We start from the raw sequence: 12,764 nt of genomic DNA, 5'->3' as shown, positions 1-12,764 counted from the left end.
CTCACGCACACCACCCCTACCGCATCCTCACGCACACCACCCCTACCCCATCCTCATGCCTCAGCAAGCAGAATATTTGAAGACAGTTGAGAAGCCAAAAATATTATGTGTTGTATGAACTGCTGCTTTTTGTTATTGTTTTAAAGTTCCTATTATTAAATGATTCACATTCATGGTTTTCTTCTTTTCCTGATGTGTGTGCTTGTGTGTGTGTGTGTGTGCGCACATTTTATTTCTTCTTTATTCTTCCCCAAACCAGGTTTTTCAACTGTTGCATAAGTTTGGGTCTGAAATCATGTTGCCTAATATCTGTCATTGATGGATTTCCTTCTCATACATGCCCACATTTTATTGCTAAAATAAATAAATGAGATGGGAGAAAATGTGTGTGTGGGGGGGAAGAATCAGTCATGGATTTGTTATTTTCAGTGCAGTGATTTGTTGTTATTGTTACATCTTGGTGATGATGTTCACCCTTATTCACATGAAATATCATGCAGCATTTATGCGCATGAATGCATGCCAAGAGGCTTGTGTGTGTGAAAAATGGAGCCTGTTGGCTGCTCTGTCTGTCGGCAGATGGCACTGTTAAGATTGCTTTTAAAAATAATGAAACAATCAGCATTAAATTTGTGGGAACATTGTTTTAGTTTGGGTTTTTCTTTTTTTTTTTCTTTTTTTGATTATTACTTTTTCCTTCTTCCTCTTTCTTCTGCATTGATGAGCTGGTGCTAGCTCCCAGTTGTTCTCTTCCGTGTGTGGTATTGTAGGGTCCTGTGTGTGATCCATGTACTGACTATATTTGTGGGTCTGTGCTGGCTGCGTTCATGACTTGTTTCCATAACCCTCTGACATCATGGACAACATTATCAATGTGTGTGTGTGTGCTTAATCTTCACCATGTGTGTACACGTAAGGTGTAGGCACAAATGAATCTGCACTTGTCTTTCCCATCGCTCACCTGACATTGCCAAAGCTGGCGTCTTTTACCATCCAGAAGGACGATGTGTGTACCACCACTACTGACCACTGTGCTGTTGTGCCTTTCGTTTTAAGTGGTATAAAAAGGTCTTGTCACTATCAGCCATGCATTGTGTTTGTTGTGGTACCATTCTTGTCATCCTGTGTCTCCCAGCCCAAAGTCATCATCCAGACACTGGTCATCAGATCTGCCATTGGCATGTATCATGAATGTCAGGATTGTGAAAATGATAACACATTGCTCATTTTCTCAGTGTATTTATTTTATTTTATTCTTTTCATATAGTTAACATGTTTCCATTCATCATGCACAGGTTATGTTAAAGGACCACTGCAGTGCCACAATACAATAACGACCAGATGGGTCTGTGTGCAGGAAAGGACCAGAAAAATCATTGTTCAGATGGTCATATCTTCAGTTCACAATGCACAGATTTGCAGATGAATGACTGGGGGGAAATAGTGGCAAGACTTCATTAAAGTGTGCCGTCATGGCATCATCAGGGTTATCAACCAACACATCATGGTAAAAATATTAATGAGGATGCAGAGGATATACTGATTCACTTATGCCTTGGTACACACACACACACACACACACACACACACCAGATAACTGATTTCTTTGAAGGTATTTGTTGATATATTTTATTAATCTGTGCATGTATTTATTTTCCGTCAAAAAAGAAATAAACAATGAGGCTCCTTTAAGCGATACAAATCAGTACTGTTCCTGTGTGCCTGTGGAGTTTTTGTCAGTTAAAAATAGTTAAGTTATAGACCAGTTGGATGTAAGCATTTACACATATCATTCATCCTGAACACCAGTACCCAACGTTCAGTCAGCAAGTCCTGAACTCTAATTGGCTGGCTTTAACAGTCTGACCATGACAGTGCCATAGGAAAAAAAATTCCAAATAATATGGCTGGATGACTATGATTCCTGACTTCTTTCCCTCTCTAAACTCTGGCTTTTTGTTCCAATATGACATACAGCTTACAGCCTTGCCTTCATGTTCACTGTTTCCCCCAAATTCTGGCCTTTATCCAGAAATAAAAATGAGAGAAAAAAATCACAAAAAAGAGAAGCATCATCTGTTGCTATGTCTGTGTGTATTATTTGTCTGTGCCAGCTGTGAAGCCCATCATGGAGTTTCTCTAGCCAGAACAAACAGAAACTAGGGGGGTGAGAAATGCAAGTGCAGTGCAAGATTTTATTCAAAAATTCTTTCTGTGCTGTGAACGGTTGAAAGTTTGTGTCTGTGTTTTGCGTTATTTTTATTTTTATTTTTTTTACCAGATTCTTTTTGGTTCTCTTATCCACCTATGGCCTTTGCGTTGCTTCTTAACTGAGTATGTGTTCCCCCAAAGCTCTAGACAGAGCGGTGTTTTTTGTGTGTTGTTGTTTCTCTTAATGCTTCTTTTGTCTTCATCTGTGTGTACTTTCCCCCAAAAAACACCCAGTGGATTTTGTGTTCACTGGTTGATGGCTGTATGTTGGTGTGTTCAAGCCATTTATTTATTAGAACTTATGGCATCATTATGTCATGGTGACTGTGTTTCTAATTGTTAACCATTCATTTCTTATGCGTACATGGATTTTGTTTCATTTTCAATGTCCTTTATGTTCATGTCTGTATGTGAACTGTTTTCCTGTGAAAAAAACAAGCTGAACATCTATTTTCCCTTTTTTTTTTTTTTTTCTTTGTCTATGGCTGCATTTCTTATTTCGTTTCTTTGATCTGCAGCCTCTTTATTGATGTCTGGTTTTTCACACCACCACCTTTCCCGAAAAGCTACTGTATTTCTTTTGTTTTCTTTGAGGCTTATATTATGTTCCTGTCTGTGTACTGTTTTGACCCCAAACCTCTGAGAAGAGTATGACATGTCACAGACCTCAAGAGTCTGTGTGGAGGATGGAGCAAATATCTGTACAGAGCGTAATCTGTTATTTATTTATCCTGATTGTGGACCATTGCCGTACAGAGGAGACACATGTGATCTGTTAGCTTGTCGGAATTGTTGTGCTGTTTTGAAGACGGGTGGTTTCTGAGTTATCCATATTCTGCCATTGCCCACAGCTGTGGAAGGATTAGCAAGTGAACTTTGTGTGTGTGTGTGTGTGTGTGTGCGTGCATGTTATGAGTACATCTTGGTTAATGGTAATAACTTTTTTGTCCATTCAGAGAATAGCCTGTACAGATTACCACAGCAGAACTGAGAACTGTTGTCTAGTGTACAGCTGTTGTAAGTTTTTATTGCTTGAGAGGTTGAAGATTTGGTTTGTTCGCTGGTTTAAAGAAGTTGGATGGTATGCATTTGTCCCCTTTCCTGTACAAATGCGGTTTAGGGGATTATTAATTTTCATTCTCGAGCTCTAGACCCCAACAGTAGTTTTGCACAAAATCCTTTTTTTAAATCTATTTTTTTCACCAAGTCTGCTCATTCAGTTTTGCATGATTTTTACCAATCTCAACAGCTTAGAATGGATGTTTCATGTAAGATTATGTATGATGTATTTCTGGTTTGATTGGTTTCCTATTCAAGCTGCTGCAAGCTCAGACGACTAGTGATAGTATGTAATGCAATTTTGCTGCAGAGTTTCTACTGTTTGTGTGGTGAAATTATTTCCATCCTTAGTTTGCTGCAACTTGGCATATACAAAGTTGTTTTTGAACAGTTGTTCAGACTTTTGCTAGTGACCAATGTGTGATTGAAAGTAATACACTTACAGAGAAGATATGGGGGGAAACATGGTTGTTCATAGCTTGGGTGAACTTGGAGAGAGCTTGTAAACAACAACTGTACAATAAGGAGCAAGGGTTAACAAAGTCATCATTAACTGTGGGCTTAGACATGGGCAATGAATTTGGTGTTTGTATCTAAATGCATTAGATATAGGCACTGAATTTGGTGCGCTGTCTTGATTCATTAGATATATGCATGGAGTATAGTGCACTATCTTGATGGATTAGATATGGGCATTGAATTGGGTGCTTTATCTTATGCTTTACTTCTTTAGACATTGGCACTGAATTTGGTGCTTTATCTTGATGTTACTGATGCTCATGATCATTTAAAATATAGTTAATGAACAGTGTCAAGGCTGTGTGAGTGACAAACAGGTTGCAGTGACCACATAATGAACAGTATCGGAGTTGTTATTGCCGTGTTGTTGACAGAGCCAGAGATGGTTTGGATATATTATCCATGTTTTCTGCTCCTTCATCTGTTGTTTGTTTGCTTATAGTTCTTTATTTCTTTCCATTTGTCAGCCTGTTTTGTATGAGTTTTTTTTTTCTGGGATCATTCTGTCACCATTCTTTTGTTTGTGTTTCTGAAATCATTCGGTCAGCTGTTTTGAATTTTTACAGAACTGAGTAAGACTATAGGAGTTGTATTTCCTTCTGTCGTTTTTGTTTTGTGGAAATGTTTTGTGTTTGGTTTCCCCAAAGGTGCTGTGTTCATTCAATCCTCTCTGGTCTGTCATCAGTGTGGGTCTGTGGCTGAGAATAAAACTGTTAAGAGATGAGGGAAAGCAATGCAGTGACCCAGACTGAGCACAAATTGATTGTCGCTCATTGGTCACCTCATATTCTGATAGTCGCTCATTTGTCACCTCATTTTTTGAGGAACTAGTAGATCTACTGTCCCTACTTAACTGAAGACAGTTCTGTGTTTTAGCTTTCTGTGGGTAATTGTGTGACAGGTACTTATTATTATTAGTTCAGATCAACTGTTTTGGATTTATGTACATTCCATACCTGACGCTCATAATGCTTGTTCAAGATACATCATTTATATATAGATTTGAACGTATCAGTGCGCTTTGAACATTATTATTATTATTATCATCATAATGATAATAGATATTAAATTTGTAACAAAATAAAAGTATTCAAAGTTATTATAAAGAACAAAGGTATATAAAAGCCCAATATTGTACCATATTATATTGACATCTTCTACTATTACAGTGTAACAGAACATCCTTCATATTTACCCTTTTTCTTGTTGCCTCTTCTTAGTTTCTTTCCACAAGCCGTGTAATTTCCATGTTGTGTAAAGTGACGCAATGGTCAGCTGAACTCCTAGATGGAAAATAGATGACATGAACAATAACTCAAAATCTGATAAATTTTTTGTTGTTGATTTGTTTTTTTGTGGTTTTTTGTTTTTTGTTTGTTTTTTTAACACATAGAGCAAGTTTTTCTTATGATGGAATGAAGATGTTTCTTCTGTTTATTAATTTGTAGAAATGCTTTACTGTTTTTTCTCTGTTGTGTTTTTAGTGTAAAGTCAGCTGATAGATGATCAAACAGCAGAACAATGATGTCTGATGGTTATTTTCAAAGTTTTTTTTTAATGCTTTTGTTGGTATTACTTTTGTTTCTGATTGAATCTTTGATTGGTTACTTTTAAGATTGATAGTATTACTTTTCTCAGAACACACACTCAAATGCTGCATTTTGCTGAATTCAGCTTGTATGTTCATTAGAGACTATATTTCAAAAGAAGTTCAGATAAACCAGTGTGTGTGTGTGTGTGTGTGTGTGTGTGTGTGTGCTGGGGATGAAGGCAAGAACATAAAGGCTGAATCAGCTGTTCGTTAGAGTGTGAAACATTGTTTGTTGATGTGTGTATGTTCAGTTCTTCCTGAAGTGGCGTCAGATGAGCTTAGATTAGTGTGTATAATCCAAACTCACAAGACACTTAACCCCCTTCCGTGGAGGCTTTAACTTGTTTCCCATTCAGTGTTGATAACCACTGGTAACACCCGCCAAACCATTGACTGTTGGTTTTAGTCTTTCATTGTGATAAGTCCTACTAGTGTTTTTGGTGCTATTCATTCTGCTAAAACTACACCTCAATCTGTTCTTCAACTTGTTTTGAGTGTCAAATGGTATCCTGTTTGCAAAACTACTAACGTGACGGAGAAGAAAGACGCAGGGTGTTCATGATTTTTGTAAGTCAGGTGATTGATCTCATCCTCTGTGTGTGTGTGTGTGTGTGTGCGCGCGCGCGCGTGTGTGTGTGTGCGCATGTATGTGTGTATTTGCAGGCATGTGCACATACGCTTAACTAGGGAAAGAGAGTTGATTTGCTGAGATATGGACTGCACATTATTGTCTATTAAAATGATAGAAGAGAGAGAGAGGCTTAGATGTGACTGTTTCTTTCACTGTTCCATGGACCTAGTGACACAGGTAGGGGTACTATAAAATGAGGGCCCAGGCAAGAGGCAAAACCTGTCCATTACCCAAACCGACCCCATCCATTCTGACCTTATGGACTCCGGTGCCAGGCAGTGTGTAGGGTTCTGTCCGCCATTTTTATCCATCAGGTGGCTCCGCAGGCAGGTTTTTGGGTCCCACAGGTGTGAATGGGTCTGTACTGTACAATGACACAGCTCCCTCAGGTACGAATGGATCTGTACTGTACAGTCCCACAGGTACGAATGGATCTGTACTGTACAGTCCCACAGGTGTGAATGGGTCTGTACTGCACAGTAACACGGGTGTAAATGGGTCTGTACTGTACAGCGACACAGGTGTGAATGGGTCCGTACTGTACAGTGACACCGGTCCCACAGGTGTGAATGGGTCCGTACTGTACAGTGACACAGGTGTGAATGGGTCCATACTGTACAGTCCCACAGGTGTGAATGGGTCCATACTGTACAGTCCCACAGGTGTGAATGGGTCCATACTGTACAGTGATACAGGTGTGAATGGGTCTGTACTGTACAGTGACACAGGTGTGAATGGGTCTGTACTGTACAGTGACACAGGTGTGAATGGGTCTGTTCTGTACAGTGACACAGGTGAATGGGTCTGTACTGTACAGCGACACAGGTCCCACAGGTGTGAATGGGTCTGTACTGTACAGTGATACAGGTGTGAATGGGTCTGTACTGTACAGTGACACAGGTGTGAATAGATCTGTACTGTACAGTGACACAGGTGTGAATGGGTCTGTTCTGTACAGTGACACAGGTGTGAATAGATCTGTACTGTACAGTGACACAGGTGAATGGGTCTGTACTGTACAGCGACACAGGTCCCACAGGTGTGTATGGGTCTGTACTGTACAGTGACACAGGTGTGAATGGGATCGTACTGTACAGTGACACAGGTCGCACAGGTGTGAATGGATCTTACTGCACAGTGACACAGGTGTGAATGGGTCTGTACTGTACAGTGACACAGGTCCCACAGGTGTGAATGGGTCTGTACTGTACAGTGACACGGGTGTGAATGGGCCTGTACTGTACAGTGACACAGGTGTGAATGGATCTGTACTGTACAGCGACACAGGTCCCACAGGTGTGAATGGGTCTGCACTATACAGTGACACAGGTCCCACAGGTGTGAATGGATCTGCACTGTACAGTGACACAGGTCCCACAGGTGTGAATGGACCTGTACTGTACAGTGACACAGGTGTGAATAGACCTGTACTGTACAGTGACACAGGTGTGAATAGACTTGTACTGTACAGTCCCACTGGTGTGAATGGCTCTGTACTGTACAGTCCCACAGGTGTGAATGGAGCTGTACTGTACAGTGACACAGGTGTGAATGGACCTGTACTGTACAGTCCCACAGGTGTGAATGGATCTGTCCTGACGTCAGCACACAGACGAATGACGGTGTGTATATTGTGCAGTCTGCTAGGGAATGGGATCATGCTATTGCTTCAGGTCACAGTTATGTACAGTGTCTGATCGTAAACAACAGGAGGATAAAAGTTTTACCAGTAAAACTTGATATGACATGGGTTTTTTTCCTTTCTTTCTTGATGTGCTCTCTCTCAGTCTGTCTCTCTCTCTCAGAAGTTAACACATACTAATGTGTAATTATACTGACATATTTTGATTCGGCGAATGTATGCATTGTTGGACTTGTTACCATTAATTGATATTACATATATAAAAAAAAACCCCAAACAACAGCTACAACACGACACCTGTTTGTTTGTGTCTGGTCCATCCTTCATTCATCCATCCATTGATTGATTGATTCATCCATCCATTGATTGATTGATTGATTCATGTTGAACATTGCCTCACCAGTCCGTATGTGTATGGTAGGGAGAGACAGACAGAGAGAGAGAGTATTGATGCAATGATGTGTTCCGTTCATTCTCTCACCAACCTCACCTCACCTCTCTCCTCTTTTCTCACCATCTTCACCACCCTCTTCCCCAGGTCCCCACACCCCTCAAGTCTGTCTGTCTGTCCGTATCTCTGTAAATGTACATACGTTTTCTCAGTGCAACTGCGCTTTGCGGGTTGTCCCTTTCCTGTCCTCTGCTTGTGAAATCTTGATGTAGCCTTTATATGAAATAAAATATTAAAAAAAAGAAAACAAAGCTTGCAACAAATTCGATTTCCTTTGTTTGTGTGTTGTTTTTTTTCTTCTTCTTTGCTACCTCTCTCTGTCTCTCTGTCTGTCTGTGTCTGTGTGTATGTCTGTCTCCCTGATTTTGTTGGGAGATGTTTCTGATTCCATGAAAATACTTGTGTGAAAAAAGATGTGTGTGCGTGCGCGCGCGCGTGCGTGTGTGTGTTTGTGTTATTTCAAAGTCTGGCACATACCGACCTCAGAGACAATTCAACCTGGAAGATACCTGAATCTGGAACTTGAAGAAAAAAATATGCTGGTGGGTGTGAATGCAAGGAACGAGGTTTCTTCTGGCAGAAAACCCGGAAAACACAAACCGTGTACAGAAAGACGAGCAGGGAAGTTCTGTTGAAAACGACAGAGATCAGACAGACACAGAGACAGACAGAACATGAGGGAGACAAGAACAGTGGGGGGAAGGAGAGAGAGAAGCGACGAGGACAGACATACAAAGAAAGAGAGAGCAGACGATAAAGAGTGGCGCACGAGAAAGAGAGAGGCAGAGACAGGGAACAGGCAGAGAACCAGAGACAAAAAGTGAGAAAGAGATAGGGACATAGACAGAGAGTGACAGAGAGTGGGGAGAGGGACAGAAACAGACAGAGACCGAGAGTGAGAGAGAGGAAGGGAGACACAGGCTTACAGAGACAGGGACAGACAAAGAGAGAGAGACAGAGAATGAGAAAGAGAGAAGGAAGAGGGGAGAAATGGGAAAACAAACGGTGAGCTGACAGACACGCGAGCTGCCTTCAAACCTGCCAATGGAAACAGAGACCGCCACTGAGGGCTGTGCTGTCATAACAGACCACAACTGCTGAGACGGTGAAGACGATATGATATTCTGCTACTACCGTGTTTGTGTGTCTGTCTGTCTGTGTTTGTGTCTGTGTCTGTCTGCGTGTGCTAGTGTGTGTGTGTGTGTGTGCACGCGCGCGCGCGTGCACTCTTCCATGATTGTCTGTCTTCCGTGTATACATACATACATTTGGGAGACAAATGCATTCATATACATGCTTACATGCATTCATATACATTCTTCTTCTTCTCCCTACCCCTCCTCCTCCTCCCTTATTCTTCTTCGTTCATGGACTACATCCTCTATGTAAGTTCATCCCTCTCCGTTCTGGTCACCCATACTTTGTTTTCCGAGGCTGTGCATGCTGGGTATATAATCATGGCTACAACCCACCGGATGTTTACATGGATAACGGGATCCCCGGTGTGTATATAAAGAAGACTGTGTCGAAGGAAAAAAAATAAGCAATTGCCACTTTATTACCAGTATCAAAGTCTAGTCAGATTACGTCATACTCGCTTCAAATTATACAAGAACGACAATAAAGCTACAATCTTATGGGCACACTCATACGATATGCATTCATGTAACTATTATCGTTTCAGAAAGCTGTGAAATGAAATAGAAGGAAAAGAGAAATGCAGACATGTAGGACGTGAACCTTGCCGAAACGAAACCCGTGACGACTGCAAAAACAGGAGCTGCCCTCATCCGTCAGACAGAAGACCCTGAGGTTGCCCCTCAGACACAGCACATTCCGCTGAGGTTAAAGATTCTCCCCCCCCCCCCTCCACTACACCTTGAGTGGTGGTCTGGACGCTAGTCATTCGGATGAGACGATAAACCGAGGTCCCGTGTGCAGCATGCACTTAGCGCACGTAAAAGAACCAACTGCAACAAAAGGGTTGTTCCTGGCAAAATTCTGCAGAAAAGTCCATTTCGATAGGGAAAACAAATAAAACTGCAACCAACCATCGCTCGGACCTGCGTCAACAACTAGGCCCTCAGTACTTACCGGCCGGTTGAAACACTGTTCATACATCCAGACATCTGGGACTGTTTGAAGGAAGAACGTTTTTTCAGAAAAAAAGACGGCACCCTCCAGATCTACATACGGACCGATCGCCAGAAAAGGACACGGAGAGATTGGTGGAGAACCACTGCCATGAGCTCGTGTTCAAACCGAGGACACGGTATCGCCCTGACACCACGTCTGTCCATCGTCTTCTTCTCCTTCTGCTCCTGCTGCTCCTCACCCTCCTTCTTCCTCTCCTGCTCTGGCTCCTGCCTCATCTCCTCCTCCTACTCCTTCTTCTCTTGCTCCTGCGTCTCCTCCTTGTCCTCCTTGTCCTTCTTCTTCTCCTCCTCCTCCCTTCTTCTTCTCCTCGTTTTCCTTTCTTTTTGTTCTTGTTGTTGTCCTCCTCCTGCTCCTCCTTCTCCTCCTCTCCCTTCTTTTTCTTCTGCTCCTGGTCTTCCTCCTCCTCCTTCTTCTCCTGCTCCTCTTCCTCCTTCTTCTTTTTCTTCCTCTTCTCCTCCTCCTTCTCCTTCTTTATCTTCTTCCCCGCCCCCTCCTCCCCCTTGTTCTCTTTTCTTCTTGTTGTTCTTCTCCTCCTACCCCTTCTTCTCCTGCTCCTCATCCTCCTTCTTCCTCTGCTACCGCTGTAGCTCCCCATCCTCCCTCTCTTCCCCCCTCTTCTTCTTCCTCCCTCCCCCCTTCTATTCTTCTTCTTCTGCTACTGCTACTCTTCCTCCTCTCCTCCTCCTCCTCATTCTCCTCCTTCTTCTGCTACTGCTGCTACCCCCTCCTCTTCTTCTTTTTCTCCTCCTCCTTCTTCCCGTTCGTAACAACGGGCGGGCTTTCACGTATATGGCCGTTTTTACAGGTTCCTGGGGAATGGAAATCCAATGCTCTGACCACTCGGTTGTCCCGCCTGTCATCCATCAGGAGTGAAGAGGACGCCATCCACCCCGGCTGAAGAGGACGTCATCCACCCCAGGTGAAGAGGACGTCAGCCACCCGGGCTGAAAAGGATGTCATCCACCCCGGTGAAGAGGACGTCATCCACGCGGGTCAAGAGGATTTCAGCCACCCCGGGTGAAGAGGACGTCATCCACCCCGGTTCAAGTGGACGTCATCCACCCCGGGTAAAGAGGACGTCATCCACCCCGGTTCAAGAGGAAGTCATCCACCCCGGCTGAAGAGAACGTCATCCATCCCGGGTCAAGTGAACGTCAGCCACCCCGGATGGTGAGGTGGACGAAGAACCGTCTGTTGGAGAGCCCGTGAAGACAGCCGAGGCGCCGGTAAAGTGGTATAACACCAGACACCATTCTGACCCCACCACGTCAAGGCATGAGGAACCAGCCCTACTTCCCCATCATTGTCTGGACCTCCTCTTGTCTCGGCTGAAAAGAAAGGCGCGGTTCCTACAGATATTAGTCTGTTTCTCTTCCTCCTCCTCCTTCTTCTCCTCCTCCTGCTTCTTCTTCTTCTTCTCCTTCTATCTCTCTCTCTCTCTGTTGAAAGAACCTATCTTAGCCTTTTACAGGCACCAGGTCAGTGAATTCCTCATCCACTGTGTCTAGGTTTCGGCACTGGAAGGCGGGGGTTCTATCCTCTTCTTCCGGCCGGCCGTCATTTTAACCTATCCCCATCTGAACTCAGGTACCGCCAGTTCACACCTGGGCGGTGTGAGGAAAATCGGAGTGACTCGAACACCCTGCCGAAACGGGGCCTCGAACCCTGATAACTGGTGAACAGTATTGATCAGAAAGAAGTTCAACGCCTTCGCCGATTCCGCCACGGCGTATCCACAACGTATGCTAAAAATAGTAACTATGACATAGGAAACGAGTGATGAGTGCCTAATGGCAGCCATCAGTCGGCTCTACCCAAAGTAGACAGCTTGTTGTGCAAAGGACCCCGAGTTTGTAAAGTGCTTAGAGCTTGGTCTCCGACAAAGGATAGGCGCTACATAAATATCCATATCATTCATTCATTCATAATCTCGTTCAAGAACAAAAGAAAGGCCATCAGTCGCAACGATTACAAGAACTCCGCGCGCGTGTGCAGTCTCATCAATCCCAGCTGAGTACTGTGGGCAAGATCTTCCTCCTCTCCAGACCTCAATCCTTGGAGGAATGTGCTCACCCCAGAGTCCCGGTGCGGCGTGAGGTCACTCAGGAAGACCCACACACAGGGATTCCTTCTGTCATATGGCAGCCACAGGCATATCAGTCAGCTAAAGTGGAGTGGAGTGATGGCCTGGAGGTAACACGTCCGCCTAGGAAGCGAGAGATTCTGAGCGCGCTGGTTCGAATCACAGCTCAGCCGCCGATATTTTCTCCCCCATCCACTAGACCTTGAGTGGTGGCCTGGACGCTAGATATTCGGGTGAGACGAAAAACAGAGGTCCCGTGTGCAGCATGCACTTAGCGCACGTAAAAGAACCCACGGCGACAAAAGGGTTGCTCCTGGCAAAATTCTATAGAAAAGTCCACTTCGATAGGGAAAACAAATAAAACTGCACGCAGGAAAAAATACAAAAAGAAAAAAAAAAAAAAAAAAGGGTGGCGCTGTA

At 43.5% G+C, this 12,764-nt stretch overlaps 1 protein-coding gene across 1 annotated transcript; it reads left to right on the top strand.

The window, feature by feature from the left end:
- Positions 1–5,553: 5,553 nt before the first annotated feature.
- LOC143292248 (uncharacterized) lies at positions 5,554–8,354 on the top strand. Its single transcript, XM_076602436.1, has 5 exons — positions 5,554–5,559; positions 6,298–6,433; positions 6,467–6,607; positions 6,837–7,010; positions 7,158–8,354. The coding sequence occupies exons 1-5, from the start codon at positions 5,554–5,556 to the stop codon at positions 7,706–7,708; spliced, it is 1,008 nt and encodes a 335-aa protein (XP_076458551.1). The 3' UTR covers positions 7,709–8,354.
- Positions 8,355–12,764: the final 4,410 nt, after the last annotated feature.

The sequence above is a fragment of the Babylonia areolata genome, chromosome 18 (assembly GCF_041734735.1).
Source record: "Babylonia areolata isolate BAREFJ2019XMU chromosome 18, ASM4173473v1, whole genome shotgun sequence".
Taxonomy (NCBI): domain Eukaryota; kingdom Metazoa; phylum Mollusca; class Gastropoda; order Neogastropoda; family Buccinidae; genus Babylonia; species Babylonia areolata.
Note: the sequence above shows the minus strand (reverse complement) of the source record. Positions and strands in the feature narration are given on the sequence as shown.

Excerpts from the sequence above, each read along its gene's own strand:
- LOC143292248 (XM_076602436.1), top strand. Across the intron at positions 6,434-6,466 it reads TGTACTGTACAGTCCCACAG|GTGTGAATGGGTCTGTACTG; the intron begins GTACGAATGGAT and ends ACAGTCCCACAG. Across the intron at positions 7,011-7,157 it reads TGTACTGTACAGTGACACAG|GTGTGAATGGGTCTGTACTG; the intron begins GTGAATGGGTCT and ends ACAGTGACACAG.